The following is a 22446-nucleotide window of genomic DNA, read 5'->3' on the forward strand; positions in this document are numbered from 1 at the left end:
GTCTGTCATACCCAGGATTCTAAGAAATTTTGCCCAACATTTACTTAACTGGCACACAGATTTCCCACAATTTGTCCCATATTCTCCTCCCACACATAGTAAAATGAACATTTTGGAGCTGACTGTCACAGGGCTCAGTGTCATGCGATCAGGCAGTGAAACCCTCTTTATTCGGTGCACACAAGGATAGAATTAAAGCCACCATGGGATGGAGGACTCTAAATTTCCTATGTTCTGTGGTTCAAATATAATTATGCTGCATTTATATGGCTTTAAAAGATTTTTTTATGCATCGGGTTTATTTGTTCTTTTAAAAGGAAACTAGTCCAGCTATGCTCGTGTGTACACAGAAGACATATAATCCCTCTGTGGCTTCCCAGATATGCTTGTTGCTGTAAAACCAGAGTCTGTGAGCTTTCAGGGTTTATACAAAACATGAAGTCTATGGCTTACTTGTTTTTTTAATCTTAACTTTTTCTTTATTTTGTATTTTCTTCCATTTTCATTTGCATGCTTTTAAATACAAAACCATAAGTGAATCACTGACCCTTCCAATTCTTATTTTATTTTACATGTATGGTATATTGCCTGAATTCATGTCTGTGCACCACTTGTGAGCCTGGTGCACAGAGAGATTAGAAAAGGGCATTAGGTCCCCTAGAACTGTGGTTATATACTGTTTTAAATTGCCATGTGGTGCTGGGAATTGAATCCAGGTCTTCTGGGATAGCAGCCATCCTTAACCATTGAGCAGTCTCTCCATTCCACATTTCATTATTTCATTTTCTTTAAAGAAATATATTTAGTTCATTATTTTTAATTAGTGTGAGAGAGAGTGAGGAGAGAGAGAGGAGAGAGAAAAGAAAGAGGAGAGTGTACATGTGTCTATAGAAGTCAGAAATGGGCTTCAGATTGCCATGGACCTGGAGTTACAGCGAGTTGTGAGCCACCAGATGTGGGTGCTTGGAACTGAACTCAGGTCCTCAAAAGAGCAGCAAGCACTCTCAACTGCTGAGTCATTTCTACAATCCCTCACATTTCCTTTTCAAACAAGTGCTAGGCATTCTTGAAGACTGAGTAGGTGTTTTTTCTCTACATTAAATGCAGTCAGTCATAATACGAGTGCAGGTCAGCAGCTACATATGTGGGTGACTCTCTGCTTTTCCTTGTGAGAAAGGGCAAATGTGTACATAGTGGAACGAAAGCAGTAAGTTTTTAAAATATATGTTATGTCTGAGTGTTCTGCATGTGTATCTGCGTGCTAGAGAGGGCATCGTATCCTATCATAGAGGGTTGTGAGACACCATGTGGTTGCTGGGAAATGAACTCAAAATCTCTGGAAGAGCAGCCAATGCCCTTAACCACCATGCCATGATGAGAGATGTCATTCTGTAAATATGTCTCTCTTATTGGTTAATGAATACAGCACTGTAGGCCAATAGGAAAGCAAGTTAGGTGGGACTAGGACACAAGGAGGATTCTGGAAGTAGTAGGGAGGAGATTCAAGATGGAGGAGGGAGAGAGACTGCCAGGGCCTCTCTCTGGTAAGATGAGACCACGCAGAAATACTTAGATCAATAGAAATGGGTTAATATTTAAGACAGAGCTAGCCAATAAGAAATGCTAGTAACAGGCCAACAGAATTATATGTAATACAGTGTCTCTGTGTTATTTGGGGCTGGCTTGGCCCTGGGGCCAGACCAGCAAGGAAAAAAAACCTGCTTGTAACAATGCTATCTTTCCAGCCCAGCAGTAAATTTTTAAGCTGTGAAGTATGTATGTACAAGTAAAAGTGCTCCATGCAGGTGAACATCTTAGTAAATTATTGGGAAGGGAAACAAACAATTAGAACTATCCCCTAACTATCGAAGCCTACCCCAGGAACTAGCCAGATCTCCATCTGTGGTCATCTCCTTTTTTGCCCTTTTGGCTATTTGTGTCTTGCTAGCTTCATGAAAGTAGCCCTACAGATTGACATTGCTTCTTTGCAAGCGCGTGTGAGTGAAGCCTATGATGTGTGCTGGTTTGTCTGGTTTTTTTTTTTCCCCTTGTTTGAAAATGATAGGTTGTTTTATGCTTAATTATTCATTTTGATAAGTTCTAACAACTTAACAATGTGTGTTTTACATTCATCCAGCCCCCAGCCAACAGTGGATACAGGACATCTCCTTCACCCCCCAAAGGTTTACTGCTGCTGTTTTAAAATTAGCTCTTACTCTGGACATAACAAGCCCCTGTTTGATTTCTGGCTCATTTTGCACTTTCCCAGTGTGGCTTTCTCTTGTAGAGTAGACACTTAATTGTTAAAAACTTGTTGTGGAATTTTATACTCCCATCAGTGTGAAGCACTTAGTATTTATTGTCAGGTTTCTTTTGTATTAGTCTAATAGGAAGAAATGGTATGCTATTTGCAGAATCCATTTTTATTTTCTGGTAGTGATATCTAGTAACTTTCTTGTTATTCGCATGTAAATACTTTTTGTGGTTTTTTCGTGTTAATTTGAGCAAGTCCTTTATGTATTCTGGATCCAAATCGATTACTACACGTATGTGTCATTCAGCACTCAGACTGCCTTTCAAAAAGAAATCTTTAATTGAATGCAGTTGGATTTAATCATTTTTTAAATTTTATGGCTAGTGAAGTTTATAATTTAGACGTGGACTAGTGGTTTTCTTCTTTTAATGGAAAAGGTGAAAGTTAGTTTCTCATACAGCATCAGTCTTCCCAGTGTCATTTATTGACGTTGACTTGGTGTAGGGAGATCTCTACCCCAGCAGCACCTGTACCACTTGTACAGACTTCACGGGCTATGGGCTTTAGGTGTGAGGTCAGGAGAAGTGGCTCTCTCTTGCCTCCAGTTGGGTCACTGAGGACAGCCTGGCTGGATCCCTGGAGAGGGAACTTGTGACAGTCATCTGCTTCTTATGTGACTTCTTCCCGAAATAAATTATATTTAATCTATATTTGATGGCATTTTGTGTTTTGTGTTTACAAATAGGTGCATTGATTCGTTTTTGTTTCGGTATTAGAAAAGACATCGAGAAAACAATTTCTTCCTTATTCTCTAATAGAATTTGTGTACAATTATTCATTACTTAAATATTTGATATAATTGACTGCAAATCTATCTGGACTTGAGTCTTCTTTATTGACTGGGCTTGGGTGCTGGGAACCAAAACTAGGTTCTCTGCAAGTGCAACAAGTGTGCTTAACCATAGAACTCAACAGCTGATGGAGACTACATTGGTTTTGTATTTAACCACTGTATACAGTGCTATAATGGTGGCACTCGCCTTTAAGCCCAGCACTTGGGAGGCAGAGGCAGGCAGATCTTTGTGAATTTGAGGCCAGCCTGGGCTACAGAGTGAGTACCAGGAGAGGCTCCAAAGCTACACAGAGAAACCCTGTCTTGAAAACAAAACAAAATAAAACAAACAAAAAAAAAAAAAAAAACAGATCTGCACTTATCTATTTGGTCTCTCTGATACCTCCATTTGATTTTTTTGTTTGTTTGTTTTTTTGCATATAGAAGTTAACAACTCTTGCTTAATTTCTAAAACTTTCAATGTTTTCCGTATGCCATGTTCTTGTCATTTTCCGCTTAAGACAATAAGGGCAGAGAATCCTTTTTCTGTGATTTTAGTTTTTTTTTTTTTAATTTCCCAGGTATATGGCCTAATTTTGTAAATATACAGTCATACTATGAAATATATATTCTGCTGTAGTTTTATATGTCATCTATGAAATGCTGATTATTGTTGGGAGTGACAGCACTTGCCTAGCATATTCAAAACCTTGGGGGTTCAATCCTAACTAAACACAACAACAAAAATAAATGTTAAGTCAGGCCAGATAAATGCATTGTTCAGTATTTTATATATTTATATTGTTTAGAGATTTTATTTTGCTGGGTGGTATTGGTAAATGCCTTTAATCCCAGTACTCAGGGAGGCAGAGGCAGGTGGATCTCTGTGAGTTCAAGGCCAGCCTGATCTACAAAGTAAGTTGTTCTAGGACAGTCAGAACTACACAGAGAAATACTGTCTAAAAAACGAAAACAAAAAAATTACAAACCCCTGAAAAAGGACTTGAACATTTTTAAAATCACAGTTAAAGATTATGACTTTCTTATCTGAAGTTTTTTCTCATTTGGAATTCTTTTGTATTCGTTTTAGTTTTTTTCTCTGTTTGGAATTCTTTTCTATGCCCACTAAGCTGCCTCCTCTGTCTCATTCCTCTGCTTGCCCTCCATGAATTTCCAGCTCTTGCATCGTTAGCAGTCCCCTCCCTTTGCAGATGTTCTTCTCACCCTGCTTGGGCACTGACTCATCCTTAAGTTATTCAGGTTTTTGTTGTAGTGACAACATTCCTGAGGAAAATAATTTAAAAGTGGAAAAATTTGTTTTGGCTTCCAGGTTCCATAGCTGTCTCCACTGACTTTTAAGTTATTGTGAAATACATCAGCACAGCAAGGGAGCGAAGTGGAGCGAAGCTTCCTATTTCACGGTGCCAGGAGATATCAAGGAAGGGAGGGCCAGAGGAAGAGGGGAGGAGAGGGCCCTGTGGGCAAGGTGGACCCTTCAAGGGCGTGCCCCTCAAGTTTCCCAAATAGACCCCACTTCCTACTTTCTACTACCCCCCACAACAACACTGTCAAATTACCAATCCATGAACTGACTATTAATGCATCATTTAGCTCAGAGATCTCACAAATTGATCACTTTCCCAAAACCCCACCTCTGACCGTTCGCTGGACCAAGCCTTGGGGAGACATTTCACATTCAAACCATGACCACCATGATGGATTGTCCAGATACTCTATGTTCTTTATAGTCTCCTGCTCAGTCACTGGTCCCTCATCCTGCTCAGCCTCTGATATCCCATGTCAGGCTGCTACACTATGCCTTCACTCTCTTCACAGTATCCAGGCTATCATCACATCTCTGTATGTCCTCATTAATATCTTTTCCATCACTCAAGAGTTCCTAATTTCCCCATTGGTTTTACTTCCAGAGATTGCTTTAATCACACTGTCTAGAAGTTGAAACTTTTCATGACCATTTCCTTCTACCCCTAAGAGTTTCCCACAGCTTCACTTTTGGTTTTAACCCTGTGCTAGTCTGAGGCTACATTGCCCTCTACTCTAGATGACTGCTTGCTTTGCCTCACATCATGGCTGTAGGACTTGGGCATGGGTGAAGATTTTTACTATCACTTGGAGGATATTTTTCATTAGATACAGAAGCCTAACTTTGTAGTTTTCTTCCCATACTTTGTAAGTGTCATCCTGATGTCATCTTGTCCTTTTTCTGTTGAAAAGTCAGCTTTCATGTGTATCATAGCTCCCTAATGTCCTCAAACTTAATGGTTGGATTCCTCCAAAACTCGGATGTATTCAGTAGTGGAACTTGGAAAGTAGTTATATCACAAGTTTGGAGTCTTCATGAATGGAATCAGGACCCCTTTAAAAGACTCCCCCATAAAGATCCCTTACCTCTTTGTGCAATGTGAGGACACAGCAAGAACACAGCTTCTATAAGCCAGGAAGTAGGCTATCACTGAGTATCAATCTGTTAGAGCATTTATATGTCTTTCTTAACCTTCAGGGCTTTGGGGAATAAAAGCTGCTTACTAGCCAATCCTGCTTCTCATAGTCTAGTTCAGCCCAAATGGATGCAGTCATACCTTGTTTCCTTCATTAATTTCAATATGTCTTTGTCATTGAATTTTAATAATTTGAATATATGTGCACAGGTGTGGGTTTTAAAAATTTATTATTGTTTCTCCTGTTTGGGATTTATTGAAATCCTTGGCCCCGTGAATTAATGTCCTCCATCAATTTTAGAACAATCTCAGTTATTGCTTTCACGAATATCCTCTTTTCTTCTCACATTGCTACTCCAATTATATATATATACTATTTCATTCAATACCATTCCATGGGTATTGACTCCTGTTTCTGTCTTCTCCCTTTCTTTTTGTCTACTTTGTCTCTTTGATTTTCAGTGGGGATCCTTTAATAATCTGTAAGTTCACAATGCTCTTTTTTGACTATGGCCAGTTTGCTGCAACCCCATTACATTAATTCTTTATTTTTAATAATTAGTGTTTTATTAACCTGGAATTCCTAATTATTTATTACATACTTGGGGTGGTGGTGATGCAAAGAGTTTAATTATACAAATGTGTAGTCAACAAGAATAAGGAATACATAATCAGTAGGTTATAGAGTTCCTGCATGTACAATTAAACCCCACACAGTCCTGACAGAGGTATGAATAATAGATAAGTATATATATTATGTACAAATATATGTACACATATATACAAATATATGTACACATATATAAAATTTGTACTGCTGGCCCTGTCTATATAACTACCTATTAAATTTTAGGATAAAATCAATGATATCAATGATTAATTTTTGTAGCAGAAAGAGCTGCTTAAAGAAAATTCAAGTCAATAAAAGATTAAGGGTAGAGTAAGATATAAAATACAAAATAAATATTTTGTTATTTGGAGGCATAGCAGTCTATTCTGAAGATATGCTAAAGATTAAAATCATAACGTAAGTAAGTGATAGGTTTAAAACCATCAAATGTAAATATTAAAGAAGAGTTAAGAAGGAAGAGAGTATGTCAGCTTCCAGGAGTAATCACAACTGGCACTAAAACAAAAGGATGAAATACTCATGGTTCATTTGGGGGAACTGGACAAGCTGTAGTTGATGAGGGAAACTACGGAATGTCAGCTGCTCAGGCAGAGAAACCAGGAAAAGCCTCTATTTCACAATTTCCAATAAAATAATTCTGTTAGATGAGAATTATAAAATGCCAGTGCTACATGATACAGACAGGCTATTGGGACAGCGCCTGTCAGGGTGACCTACTGGGTGGGAAAAGAAACACATCTTCACTGCAGAGAGCTCTGAGGGTTGCCAGCATAACTAACCGATAAACTCAGCTTTGGAGACTGGGTGATGAAGCATCTCTTACTGTCACATTTTCACAAAGCATGCAACATTATGATTTCAAAATACATTGGTTGTTCCAGAAAGAACCAACAGCCTTGCCCATGCCCCATAATACAAAACCAGTTGTTTATATCTGTGGCCTTGGTGGGCACGGAAGCCACACAGACATCTTCCAGTCCTGGTAATGTTAACAGGACACAGGAGGCCAGGAGACAGAAGCAGCTGCATCTTTTTCTAATTTTGGCATTTTGTTTGTTCTTTTTATTTTTATTTTTTGCTGGGAGGTGGATTGAGACTGGGTCTCATGTACTTCGGGCTGGCCTCATATGCTCCATGCAGCTGAAGGAGATCTTGGACATCTGATGCTCTTTCCTTTATCTCCCAAGTGCTGAAGCTGCAGGTGTGTGCCACCAAACCCAGGATTGCTATTATTATTTTTTTTAAAGAGCCAGATATTGAACATCAAGTCATCTCCCTACAGCTGTTATGCTGCCAACAGTTTGATTTCCATGGCAAAGTAGACATGCTTGGAAAGGCATAGGTCAGCTTTACTTTATGATGTCTAGTGATAACGATAAAATTCCCTTGATATAAGAATGAGGAGAGCTAGCACCGTTGGAAGCGAACTCAAAGCAAGTTGGCAGTCAAATTTAAGAGCTACAAAAAGGGGGTAAAACCATGGAAAGTGGGTAGTTATTGAAATTAATATCACCTGTGAGGCCACCATTGCTCCACAAGAAGCAATAAACTTGCAAAGAAACTCTGCATAAATATGTGCTCAATCTACAGACAATTTCAAATAAAAACATTACTGGTTAGAATGGAACCATGTGCTTTGCCAGTGTGAGGTTTTTGTAGGAATGCGCTGGTGTTGGGAGACACTTTTCTGGTTTACTGAAAAAAGAAATAAGCAAAGACTGTCCTGTTTCAGATCTGTTTAACAAGTATCCTCAGGCTGTGGTCACAGCCCTGTGCATGGCAAACGATATAGAATGCCTCTATCAGGGAGGTCACCTCGTGCTGGAGGAGAGAACACATCATTACAGGAAGCAAAGCGCTGTGCTGGGGCTCCAGGAAAGGAGGGGGATTCTTACAAAAGCCAGAAGACCTAATGAGGGATTTCTGTTTGTTTGTTTGTTTGTTTGTATTGTTTTACTTTCCTATGTTTGTGTTGAGGACAAGGTCTCCTCTGTAGCCCACACTGGCCTGGAACTCCAGATCCTTCACTTTCAGGCTTCCAAGTCTGAGCTGTTTAGGTGACTTTCTTATGGGCCTTGGACATTGGCTCACACGGACACTGTTAGTGGATAGCAGGATAGCAGCTTTCCTGTGGCTGTAACATGGCATCCTTTCTCTTGACTTGTCACACATGCGCACCCTTGTTACAGCAATGATTGTTAGAATATGGTGCTTGGGAACCTTGGTGGGACCCACAGCAGAAGGCTGGGATGATGGCAGGTGAGAGACAGACACAGCAGCAGGGAAAACAGAGACCTTCAGATGTAACTTACATGGCACTTTACTGGGGTGGGGACTAAGGAGATAAGGGAAGGAAAGAGAGAAGAGATAAAGAGATAGAGATACAGGGAGAGAGACAAAAATAAATGTCTCCTCAGAGAACAGAAGAGAAAGGGAAGAGGTTGGAGTTCTCTTCTTAAAGGACCAGGGTATGTAAACCTGCTGTGCTTTCAGATGGGGTATTCGAGGTTCCCAAGGGGCAGAGCTAGGTTTGCCTGAATTACAACAATAATCCCTAGTACTTCACAGGACTGTACTTTCCTGAAGGACAATTAACATTCAGTCAGTATCCGTAGACTCTGCATTGAGAAATCCCTGTACTCTGTAAACAAAGGTTACAGAAGCTGGAGAGATGCTCTTAGAAAGGACCTAAATTTAGTTCAAGTTCCACATGGATCTAATGCCTCTGGCCTTCAAGGACACCTACACTCATGTATGCCTGCCTACACTCATATTTCATTAAAATATGAAATATAAGTCTTTAAAAGTTACAAATATCCTTTCATTTTTATGCTCCAAGGTTTGGACACGGGAGGACACTGAAAATTTCTGAGCTGTCCAGAACATGTTCCTAGCTAATGTCGGGAAAGGTGGGCCTCTGCCTTTATAAAAATGATTATTCCAAGGGGTGTCACAGCCCTCCTGCCTCAGTCTCCCCAGTGCTGGCACTCATTGGTGTGTCTCATGATGCTTCAGCTCTTATCCTGTAAACAAGTGTTCTATTCACACCATGCCTGTGCTTCTTTGTGCTTTAGATTGGTGATGATGTCATCAGACACCCCTAAGGGGAGTCCTGGAACACTGTCCAGCATCTGTAAGCACCATAAAGCTGTAGTGTATCTTTCAAACATTGGTGTTTGGTGCACTCCATTTGAGTTGTATATAGTGTGGTATGGTGTTTATTCAGTAAGGTTTCATCTTAACATAAACAGAACAGGGTATATCTGATCAATTAGTGAAAATGGTGGTCTAGAGGCTCTCAAGAAGAGGCCTCATCTTCCCACCAGCCCAGATATTTAGTATTTGCTCATGGGGTGTTTGGTTGATTTGAGGGTACATAAAAAATCCTGGTAATGAGAGCTGAATGTATTTATTATTTATGAATGCCTAGTCCTTAATGTTTAGTAAATAGTGCTGGAGTTTTATGAGAAATTGTTTGGATAAGAGAATTGGGAGAACTGAATCAGTTTCTTGGAAACAATTATTGAACTCAGAATTAGGGTTTTAATACTATGCAAGCAACAGGAAGCTGTTGGACGTGATTGTGGATTGCTCAAGAAGGAGACTTGTGCAAGGTGGTATCAGGGGCAGAACTCACATCCCTGCTGGGTCACTGTTAACAGGAAGCTTGCACAGAAGCTCCCGGGATAGTTACAATAGGAACGGAAATGGAGAGAAGCTGAGTCCATCAAGCCAGGGCATGCAGGTTCTCAGCAGAGCTGGGGCTCACTTCTCCTGACCAGTTCCCATGTGTGCAAACGTTTTTGGTGGCATTTTCCTCATACCGTGCTGTCACTCCACTTCTACTTAGTCTTTTAAGACATCCATAACAGATCATAACCCTTATTCTTTGTGACAAAGCACTAGTGACTCTCCGAGGGTATGGAATGAAAAGAACAGTGAGTTTTGTTTTGTTTTTTTTTTTTTATAGCTAATTATAAAATTGTGTTTGGGGTAAAGGATGTCTTAGTGTACGTGTGTGCACGCATTTGTATAGGACATGTATATGTCCCTGTGTGTGCACAAGTGAGTGTGCGTTTGGAGACTAGAGATTGGCATAGAATGACTTCCTGGATTGCTTTCCTCTTCATTATATTTACTTTAAATTTTAATTAGTTTTTTCTTTTATTTGCATATATACCTATGTGTCTGTGAGTTGGTATGTTCTTGAATAGGGTATTGGATCTCCTAGATCTGGGATTACAGGCAGGCAGTTGTGAGCTACCCAGCTTGGGTGCTGGGAACTGACTTTGGGTCCTCTAGAAGAGCAGCAAGTGTTTTTCAATTCTGAGTAATCTCTGCAGTGGGAGGAGTTATTTTCTTAAGAATCAGCTTCTATCTTGCTACAGGCTGCTAGCATCACCCCTTTCACCAAGCTGCCATAACCCACCTGGGAATGTTGGATAATACATATTTCCCCTGGCAAACTCATCTCAAGTAATCAAGAAATGTAGATTTCTTAAAATGTAAATTGTAAAGGAAGAATTTGAATGGCATTTTAAAAGCTAGTAGAAGTTACTCTACCGGGGGCTAAATACTACATGCGTTCTACTGAACCAGAGATGAAAAGTCAAAGGAATTGTGATGGTCCTTATCTTCCTTCATCTGCTTTGCATTTAATGCATCCTTGTGAACAAAGCCCTGTTTGTGAAGGGCATTAAGGTTTGTTTGGCCTTCCCCTCCACCCCCAGCACTCCGTGGACCTTATTGCAAGGTTATGTTCCCTGGACTGATTGATACATAAACAGAAGACAGATGGTGCAGGGATGGCTCTGATGATAATTCATTTTTCAGCTAGTCATGAAGCTATTTTGATTACAGTATGTTTAAGTAATTACAACATGGTCTGCTGTGCTAGGCTTGCTGGGAAGGGAGCACATGGAAAACAAGTTATGTGTTCTGTGTGCCCAACAAAAGATGCACTGTGGTGTGATGATTTTAATTCCTAATGCTAGATTAGGATTGAAGGAGTTTAAAATATGTCATACGGTAAGGCAAGTCAATTAAACACAGACCAAATAAAAAAGGTAACTGCCCAACTCTGAGGCATAAATGTTTGTTTTAGAGAGTATTTAGATGTTATTATGAAAGGAACCAGTGCTTTCTACATAGAGGTAACAGTCTGTAGACAGCTAACTAAGACATTGTGTGGCTTGATTCTAGTTTATGTGAATCATAATTATCATGCAGTGTGCTTTTCGGGTCATGGATATTGAAACTGAAATTAGAGGGCTTGACCATTCAACAGTATGTAAGTCCCACTGTTCTGGGAGTATTGATCAAAAGAGACCCCAGGAGATTGTCTGGGGAGAAACTAGAATTGTGGAACAAAGGGGGCCACTTGACTTTCCCTTCCACTTCTGATTACACCTCTGTTTTTGGCTTGTCCACAGGATAATTGATCGCTTAGATGGAGTTCGCTTGTTGTGGTCCCTGCTCAAAAATCCACACCCAGATGTGAAGGCCAGCGCAGCGTGGGCGCTCTGTCCCTGCATTGAAAATGCAAAGGTAAAAGGGACTGCAAACCTGCCTCTTGTAGAACTTGTGAGCCCTCAAATAGTGTCGGCACAACTACTAACTTCTTTGTACTCCCTTTTGGTCAGATTGTGTAGAAAGGAAGACTAAATATTTATGCTAAAGTGATCTCCAGCAATGCTTTCTTCTGTCCTTTAGAAAAAAGTTACCTGAAACTGGGCAAAGGTAACAGCAATGGCCTCTTGCTTCTGTCTCTGTGATGGTGAACTGCATTTTCTGTTGCTTACAGAGAGGACAAATTGGGGGAACTTGGCTGGTTTCCCAGGGGTTAAAATAGCAGGAGCATCAGGGAGTCCTTGAAAAGGTCACTTTTCTTAGCCTAATAACACGATGATCAAAGGTTTATTTGTTGGAAGAATCTATTTATTTATTTATTATTAGTTTAGTTTTCATCTGTACATTTTATTATTTTCTTCAAAGATCTCTCTTCGGCTTGCTTCTCCTTTTGTGGTTCTGGGATGGCATTTGGGTCTCGGGAAGGCTGGGAACATGCTCACTAGTATTGTGTCATGCTCAGTTGCCAGGCTGACCTCAGCTTGCAGGCAGGCCTTGAACTTTGGGATCCTGCTCCGTCAGCCTCCTGCACAGCTGTGATTTTAGGTCTGTGCCATCAAACCCAGGCCACCTCTCTTACCTTTACTTTACATTCTCTACTTTCTCTTAAAAACTCTTGCCACTGGATATTTTATAAGGATTTAATTTCTATAAAAAAATTAAGTATGACCTGAATGTAATCCTAAATGTGAAAAATCAGTTGTGACGTTTGCTAGTAGTAGATTTTGATTTTGTTGCTACAAAATCATTACTGAACCATATTTTTATTGCAGCAAAAGTAAAGGAAAAGTGATAAAAACCTCAAATGTTCACCTAGAGGAAAATGGGCAATAAGATAATAGTCTATTCATACTGTACTTTACAACACAGCAATACAAAATAGATTTATTTTAGTAATGCATTCATCAGTGTTGCCACCTCCAACAAATGTATTAAGCCAAGTGGCAGGCTGCAGTAAATGTGTGATATGATTTCTATTGAAATGCAAATGAAAATCTAATCTGAAGTATAAATATTAGGTAGGAAGCAAGAAAGTAGCGTTTTAGTTAAAATGTTAATACATGTACTTGTAGGATAATTCTTATCAGTTCCTCCAGCTGTCATCTCAGTCTTTCATTCATAAATGTTCATAAATATTAAAGCAACAACCAAATATTTAAGAATACTAAAGGTATTAAAAAGACAAGCCAAGATTAACAGAATAAACTTTAGAAGCCACAGAGATAATGTAAGATGCAGAATGCATGTTTAATATTTTAAAACTAAATATCCTTGGAAAGTTACAACAAACTGTTGTAACAAAAATTCTGAATAAGGAAAATTTTGATAAGCGACAGCAACTTGACTGTTTCATCAGATATTAAATTAGACATGCCTGTGTCTCTCTTATGTATGTTTGCTGGAAGGGACTTTTTCTATCTTTACCTGAATGTGATGCTTACCTTTGATTGTGAGATGTGTTTCATGGAGGCACAAAAAAGACAGTTCTTGTTTCTAATCCGACCTGACAACTTGTGTCCTATTGATGAGGAATTATGACGATTAATGTTAAGTCTTATTATTGAAGGATATGTATTAATTTCTGTCGTTTTGCTTTGTTGATTCTTTGTGTTGAGTTTCATTGACTGTCTGTCTCGCAGCATTGTTTATTCATTCCTTCATTCCCTTGTGACCTCTGGGGTCTGATTATTCTTTCCATGGTGAATTATTCCTTCAGCTCTATAGAGCTGGCCTAGCAGTTGTAAATCCCTTTAATCTTTTTTTTTTTTTTTTTTTTTTTTTAATGTGGTGGAAAGTTTTCTCCTTCAATTTTAGAGGGTAGCCTTGTGGAATATAGTAGTCTGAGTTGACAGTTGTGTTCTTTCAGGACTTGGGATACATCTTTCCTGGCCCTGATGGCTTAAATATCCCTGTTGAATAATCAGGCATTATTGTGATGGGCCAGCCTTTATAAAAGCGGCTTGACTTTTCTTACTGTTTCATTACATTCTGTGTTTTTAATGCTTTAACTATAACGTGTCATGGGGAATTTCTTTTCTGGTCTTGTTCACTTGGTAATCTGTAGGTATCTTGTATTTGGTTGGACATTTGTCTCTAAATATGGGGAATTTTCCTCTATGATTTTACATATTCTCTGTGTATTTGCTCCTCCTCTTCTTCTACTATTACTCTTCCTCATATTCATTCTTCTCTTCCTCCTCCCATAATTTGGAGGCTAGGTGTTTTCCATTCATAATGCTTAAAATTTCCCATTGACCTTTGCTGAGTGATCGATTCCTCTGTCTAGTCTTCCATCCTTGCTTTCTGTTTCCAACATGATCCATTCTGTTGGTGACATCTTTCACTGAGGTTTCCTGTGACTTACTCAGTTTTTCATTTCCAGCATCTTTTCATTTTGGGTTTCCTTCAACAATTTAACTTGTCTTAGATTGACTTCATTATTTCATTCATATCTTTGTCTTGTTTGGCAGGATTTTTTTGTAGGGGCTTTTGCTATGGGATTTTTAAATTTTGGAGGAAATACATTTTTCTTACTGTGTGCATGTGTATGTTTTGTTTTTATTTCTATGTTGTGGCTTGCACATCCATAGTTAGATTGTTGGTTAAGATTTCTTTTTTCTTTTGTTCAAGTCACCCTCCTTTCAGCAGAAGTGTTTATAGTGTTCAGGAAAGGGGCCAATTCACAACAGGATTAAGATGTCAATTCCTTTGTGTGTTCCAGATCATCTGCTTATTAGCTACAGCCTTAGTATCTCTTCTTGGTCTTTAGAACTTACAACAGCATGGATTGGGGTTGGATAAGGCAACTGGGGGGTCCCAATCTTACAGCTAATGGGGTCTGAGGTCTCTGGAACACTTGTGGGGCTTGGGAGTCATAGATATGGAGCAGACTAGGATGTGGCAAGTCCCCAAAGGGTGTTGGGAGCAGTGGTGGTTCCTGCAAAGTAGCCCTAGAGCTTAGGTGACCCAAATGGAGTGGTGCTGGGAGAAAAATAAGTGCAGTTAGCCTAATGTAGACAGACTGAAGAGTCTCTATTTTGTCTTATCTCTTTAGACAGAATTTTGTGTAGCCTACATTGACCTAGAACTCAATATATAGCAAAGGTTGTCCTTAAGCTCCTGATCCTCTTTCTTTTACTTCTCTAGTACTGGGGCTACTTGTGGTTTGAAAGAAAATGGCCCCCAAAGGGAGTGGCACTGTTAGGAGGTGTGGCCTTATTGTAGAATTTATGTCACTGTGGAGGCATGCTTTAAAGTCTCATGTATGCTCAAGATATTACCCAGCGTTTTAGACTACTTCCTTGTGCCTGCGAGATGTAGAACTCTCAGCTACCTCTCCAGCACCATGTCAGCCTGCATGCCACCATGTCACACCATGATGGTAATGGACTGAACCTCTGCAACTGTAAGCTGCCACCTCAATTAAATGTCTTCTTTTATTAGAGTTGTTGCAGTCATAGTATCTCTTCACAGCCATAGAAACCCTAAGACAATGTTTCATAACAGTGTTTAAAAAAATTCAACAAAACCTTTTTGTATTTAGAACTTTTTAACATGCAATACTGTCTTAGTTAGGGTTCCTGGAAAAAGTACCAGTTAATTCTTAACAATCATTGAAATCTATTCAGTTTTTATCTAGTTTGCTGATGGTATGACACTGTTTTATATAGATGGCATCCCCACTTCATGCTTTTATATACACGTCTATTGTGTCCTGTTCTCATGGATTTCATTTCTTTTTATCTTCTACTGGGATTAAGAGAAACCACAATTTTCATAGGCAGGAATTCTGTGTAACCATTTGTCCTGAATGTCTGGCCGGTCTTCTGTGCTGTAAGCCTTAAGGGGACTCCAGTCAAACTGAAAACATCGGTCAGACCACTTCTCTTGATTCCAAACCCAGTCTGGACCAGTTCTTGGAGAGCATTCCCTTCAGCCAGTTTCTCTTGCATGCCACCCATTCTCTGCTCATCCCCCATCACCACCAACTTAGTATCTGAATTTGCAGCCTCACATTCTTCCTACCTGCTCTGGGGAAAGAGGCATGAAGGGAGATCTCTGCCCTGCAACGTCTCTACCTGTACTTGTACTCTCCTCCCGTGTGCAGCTGTTGCTTGGGTGCCATGAGCATTCGAAGAGTTTTAAGTGAGTCTGGCTAACTTGACAATGCATGGTGGGTGACTAATGAAGCTATTGTAGCAGCATAGATGGGAAAAATTAGAATTTAACCTAATATAGCAGCAGTGTGACTCCAAGAGAAAATGTAATAAATGATTGAGGAATACAGTCAGAGCTGGTACCTGATGAGGCAGCTGTGCAGAGGCAGTCAACAAAGATATTGAACAATTACTTTTGTTTGATTATTGTGGACAATAAACTGGCACATGTTGTAAGCTTCCCCAAACACAAGAGGACTGTGACTTTGGAGGCAGATGGGGAATTTGCTTTTATTCAGGTGAAAGTGTCTAGTTATTTAATATTATGAATCTGGATTTTTCTGGAGGTGTGTGTGTGTGTGTGTGTGTGTGTGTGTGTGTGTGTGTGTGTGTGATCATCAGTGTATGAAGGGAGAGGTGGGTGTCAAGGCAGATGAAAGAAAGAGGAGGCAGAATGAGGGGAGATCCCCAGCAACAGTTCTAAGGTAGAGAGGAGTGATGGCCTGACTAGGAAAGGGGATTGTAGAAAAGCCCAAATCAAGGACAAGGATTGATCCACAGTGTCATTGGTCCAAAGACAGTGACACTAAATGTGAGATATTTATGGTCACTGGTCATCATCATTTCCAGTGGTAGTTTATACATGTAGTACTAAGGTGAGCAATGAGTTCATAGAAGGAAATGGAAGAAAAATTAATAGTTTTCTAGAAGCATAGTCATAAGGAGACTACATGCAATATAAAAGATAATTCAAATTTATATGGTAGTTCATTGTGGGAGAGGTGTGTCCATTAGGCTATCAAGTTATCTACCACCTATCTGTATTTGTCACCTATTTATCAATCATCTTCTATCCAGCTGTCTATTAAATTACCATCCATCCATCATCTATCTTCTAGTGTACAGATAAAGCTAGACAGAGCTCTGAGGTGGGGGTGGGGGGAGGAAGCCCTAGCTATTGCTGAGTCTTAATCTTACAAGCGCATTGATTAAACAGCATAAAACATTTTAGTGCTAAAGTAGATGAGGAAAATAAATACTTTCTTTAAAAAAATGTATTGAAAGTTATCGGAGGGAAAGTTTAAAAACCATTGGTCTAGCATGGGAAGTCTTGCCCTTGAAGTTGGAGAAAGAAAGTAGCCTGATTTGCAATGGTCTGGGCTTTGTGAGGGTTTCCTTTGCCATGGTCAAGTGAGTATTGGGTTGGTGTTCCTCTTTGCATCTTTTGACCACACAATTTATTCTTCTGAGGCTGAGTACTATTTAGGCATAGGGCACAAAATATGTCAGAGAAGCAGGTGGAAAGAACTCATATTTATATTTAAAAATACAGCATATTACTGTATTTGCAGATCTCAGTCAAGACACAGCCGAAGAAAGTTCTAGCTAGTGAATTTGCCTGCAATGAGGAGAGTGCACTGTTCAAATATGGCAACCATTAGATTCAGGCCCTGTGAAGACACTATTCAAATACGGCAACCATTAGATGCAGGCCTGTTGAGCACTTGAGGTGTGATAAATACAAAGTCAAGAACAGACTCTCTTGCCTAGGCTGGCCTCTGACTCCTGACAGTCCTCTTGTTCTCCCCTTTGAGTACTGGGATTACAGGTGTGGGACTCCACACTGCCTCATGCCATTAATTTTCTGGCTATGTAGTTCTTTACTTACACAATCAAGTTTCTAGTGTTTAAAAACAGAATGAGGTAAGTGAAACAAAATTTCACTGGAGCCTTTAGACTGTTCTTTCATGTAGAAAAAAGTAAAACTACCTATGCCTCATCAGTAGAAACTTGGGTGTAACTCCCCAGGAACATGTCTTGTAGTATAAAAAGTCAGTGCATCTTTGACCAAGTACCTTTGGGATATCTGAAGTAATGTGGACCAAGACTCAGTTTATTGTGAATATACACAAGTGTCTTCTGCTCTGTTATTTCTCCATCCAAAACTTTCCCGTGTGATTATACTCAGGTTTGCACTTTTAGACAGTTTTGTACACTGTTTTACTGTGTTTAGATGAATTGGAAATTTTTTGCTGATGAGATCATAAATCCTGAGGGACGGGCAAGGAACTTTGCTCGAGAGTACCAGGGTTTCTAGTTTTCAGTAAAGCGAGGGCACTGGAAAAAGCCTGGCAGATCCTTCCTACATCCTCCCTCCTCCTAGCTAGGTGTGCTCTGGCTCCACAGTCTATCAGGGAAGACATTCTCCTTTATTTATTTAGTGAGGAACCCTGATCTCTGTTTTCACGGGTGATGCTTTTACAAGCAATTTTTGATTTGCTAATCCTGAATTACAGGATTTGATTCCACTATGAAATTAGTAACTTCATTGTTTGGATTTGTGGTCCTGACAGTAAGGCTGCAGGAGCTGGTCACTGTCAGTCATAGATCAGAGTTGAGGAAAGAGGCTAAAAGTGCTAACCCTGCTTTAAGCCGAGCCATTGCTATGTCAGGGACCTTGCCACACAGTTCAGATGTCAGGAAACCCAAGAGTCTTCTGTATAGTGTTCATGAGTGTGAGCATGATGAAATGTAGCTGTTCAAAACAGATGTTGCCTATTTTTGTATTGCTAATACATATTCATTAGAGCACATTTTTCAGATTGATTGCTTAAGACACTAAGATGTAAAAGTTGCTTCTAGTGAATGTTTTACATCTTGTTAGAAAATACTTATATCTCCTTATCCATGAAGCAGCCTGTCAGCAGAGCCCAGAATCAAAAGTCTTCAGTAATAAATCCTGGCTAGCTGAACGAGTAGTTTATGGCACATGCCAACATTGCACCTTTACTGAAATTACTTGGTTATTACATACATAAAAAAAGTTATGCTACAATTTTATAGTAATAGTAAAACTATTGACCTAGTCAGCAGCACACAACTGTCTTGGTGCAGAGTTTAAACTTTCTTTTTTTCATCTGGAAAAATAAGACTTTAATACATTTTTATAATTGAGAGATATTGGTGTACTAGACAAAACATATTTCTCCTGATTGATTTGTACCCCTCCCCCATTGTTCATGTGATTGAAAATTCAAAGCCTGAGACATCAGCCTGCCTAAACATGAATGAATGTTTAGGACAGAGAATTGGCCACACAGTGTTCTTCAGTCTACAAAAGTTACCTGGTTACAGAAAATGTTCACTGCATACTTTCTTATTTTAATTTATTATTGTTTTTACTGATACTACATACTTTTTTAAGGAATTTTATTTCAAAGCTTGTTATTAATGTTTTACATATGAGGATTTAAAATATTTTCCAATTATGATCAATTAAAAAAACAAAACAAAACAGAGATCGGAAGATGTATCCTCCAAGTGCTGTCAATTAGTCCCTTTCATAAGTTTAAAAGCTGGCTGAGGACTGATACATTTCAAGCTCTATAAGTGCAAGTGGAGAGGCATTGCCTTCAAGCTGTGTGAGCAAGCATATTTTGAGAGGGAGGGGTCCAGCGGACGGACAGGTGTTCACTGTTATGAAGTCATAATGTAAAGACAGCAACCTCTAACTGAGCCTGGCAGACCACATGTACTCAGTTCTTAGTTCTCGGGCTTAATGCTCTGTGTCCATGTGCAGAGCACATTACTGAAAAGTAACAAGAGTTTGAAAAGGAATGTAGAAACGTGTCTTCACTCACAATCCTTTTAATGCCCTTGGACAATATTTCCAAGAACTGTGTTTCTTTCTAAACAGTTGCCTTTTAAATATTTCACTAGGCAATGTTTAAAGTAGCTTTCTTAATTCAGTTTCTTCCATCAATGAGTTTTTACAAGTTTTCATTGAGAAAGGATGAGAGTTTAAATATATTTACTTTTTATAAGAAGCTCTATATAAAAGTGTGAGTTTTGTAAGTCATACTAATTTACGATAGCCAAATCTGCATGCATTAGATAGGAAGCAGATATGTTTATTTCAGAATAAACCATACAGAAGCCAGGTACAGACTCAGGAAGGAAACTCAGTGTTTTCCTGTAATGTGTCCATGAGATCATTTGCTCTCATAGCTTTCTTAAGCCTGATTCTCCCACTTGTTTAGAAAATTCTGCCTGGCTTTGGGTATTGATCTTGGAGGAGAGAAAAAAAAAATCTCCAGTCTTTTCAGTTGTAGTCACATAAGGAGTGGCTCCATCCAAGAAGCCAATGAGAGACTGTTGAGTATGCTCCCCCAAGGAGAAGTTAATTTCTGTAAAGCTAGAAGACATGCTTGGGCAATTTTAGTCAGGAATGCTGAGCCCCAAGTGTCGAAGGAGCCAGCTTCCTGACCACAGGTGTGACAGAACACAGCTGACCAAACAGGACAAGAATGTGACATCACTCTGTTTAACTTTAGATGCCCAATGAGCCATGGCCACTCGGGGAGCCAGAGAGAACCTGAAGAAGGCCTGTGGAGGGTTTCATTTCCCATTGAGCCCTACCGCTTTATATAAACACAGCTAGGAGCTTTGACATGGCCAAGCTTAGCCCACAGAATGTACAGCTAACAAGAATCGGCCTCATTAAGAACAGCCAAGCCTCTGTTGAGGAGCTTTGTGCTTGTGATGTTCCACATGTCTGGGGCTCTGCAAGCATTTTAGCTTAGCAAATACTTCTAAGCATGTTCCTCTTCTGGCCCCAGCTTCTAAAATCCTTAAATCTACCCCCTACCCAGCCCAACACTCTGTGTGTGTGTGTGTGTGTGTGTGTGTGTGTGTGTGTGTGTGTGTGTGTGTAAATCTGAATAGCAGATTTTCAGGTGGGGACATGATAGCAAATAAGTATGAATGCTAGAAAGCTTATCTCATCCAACATTAACATGCATCATGAGTTAAACTTTTGAAAAGACCATCTTGAGAGCATGGCTTTAAATAGATATTTCTTTCCCAGCCACCAGTGCAGCAGTTATTCAGAGCCTCAGAGGCTTAATATTAATCACATACTGTTAAACCAGTGGATCAGGCTTTTAGTAACTAGTTCTCACAACTTAAATTAACCCATTTCTATTAATCACCAAGAGGCCTGTGGCTTATTACCTCACATCTTGCTTCTCTAGAGAATAGGCTTAGGAGTCTACCAAGGAATGGAATTGCCACAACAAAAAGCCAGGTCTACACAAACAACAATGGCACCATGCCCGCCATTTCCCACTTACAGAACCACTTACCCTTTAATTTTGAGAGCATACTTGGTGATTTTTATTTTATTAAATTAACTATTATGTCTATAACATTGATCTTATCATCTACTTTATCTTTTGAAATGTTCCTCACCACTCTCTTTTCTCTTTTTAGATTTGAATTCCATGTGCCTCTTCAAATATCTTGTGGGACTTGAAAAATAAACATGTAGTGGCCATTTTATATATTTAAAAATTCAGTGCATTTTGAAAAGTAGAGGGAACATTCTTTCTTCCACTAGGCAGTGTAAGTAAGGGGTTAATCAGTTTGATTGGGGGGGAGTTACATTTAGAGGGGTAGGATCACAGATCATCCACCTCTCAAGACCTTCAAGGACACAGACCAGAAATTCAAGTTCACAGCAGTCTCTTTTTCAGCTCTGCCTCTGATTCAAAAAGAAAGAGAGAAAGAAATGAACAAGCTTTGAGTCTCTTGCTTGGAATGCCTTTATTAAATGTGTAGGAAGGTCCTTCTGAGTGCTTTTAGCCCTAGCTCAGTGTGCTGGTGACTTTTACTACATTGAACTTCTGGCTTTTGCATCTAGGACTTTTATTTCCAGGTCTCACATTTAGACTTTTATCTATTTTTTAATTGATTTATGCTAGAATGGATGGTAGGGCCTAACTTTATTGCTTTTGCTTGTGAATATCCAGTTTTCCTAGCACCTTTTGTTGAAAAGACTGTCATTATGAGACTGTCTTAATACCCATGCCTTCATGCTTCTATCACAGCGGCCTTGTAATACACTTTGAGATCAGGAGATAGGTAATCTCCATTTTCCCTTGTTTCAAGACTGTTTAGGTTTGTTCAGCTTCCCTTAAGATTGCGTATAAATTTTAAGATAAATTTATCTATATCAAAAACAATTACAAAGATTTTTATCTTGAATTTTTTGTGTGTTTATCCATGCTATGTGCAAAGTATGTACGCACATGTGTGTTCATGGCAAGGATGTGGCCATCAAAGGTCAATATCAGGTATCAGTCCCTGTCTTCCACCTTGTTTGCGGTTTTCTATGCCTGGCTGGCTAGCCCACAAACTTCTGTGGCTTCTCCTGATTTTGCCTCCCATCTCACCTCATGACCATTGAGATTACAGATGTGTGTTACCACATCCAGATTTACATGATGTCTTAGTCATTGTTCTACTGCTATGAAGACACACCATGAACAAGGCAACTCACGAAAGAAAACATTTGACGGAGGCATGCTCACAGTTTCAGAGGTTTAGTATGTCCCCATCATGGCAGGGAGCATGGCAGTGTGGGACAGGAGCTGGAGCAGTAACTGAAAGCTACATCCCGATGCATAGGCAGAGAGAGACACTCT

General features: G+C 39.5%; 1 protein-coding gene across 1 annotated transcript in view; it reads left to right on the plus strand.

Annotated features, from left to right (window-relative positions):
* Odad2 (outer dynein arm docking complex subunit 2) overlaps nucleotides 1-22446 on the plus strand; it is a 154835-nt gene that overhangs the window by 84488 nt on the left and 47901 nt on the right. The window contains exon 17 of the mRNA XM_051205607.1: nucleotides 11609-11723. Within this exon, the coding sequence (XP_051061564.1) occupies nucleotides 11609-11723 (115 nt within the window). The remainder of the gene's footprint in view (nucleotides 1-11608; nucleotides 11724-22446) is intronic.

Source organism: Phodopus roborovskii, unplaced genomic scaffold, assembly GCF_943737965.1.
Source record: "Phodopus roborovskii unplaced genomic scaffold, PHOROB, whole genome shotgun sequence".
Classification (NCBI taxonomy): domain Eukaryota; kingdom Metazoa; phylum Chordata; class Mammalia; order Rodentia; family Cricetidae; genus Phodopus; species Phodopus roborovskii.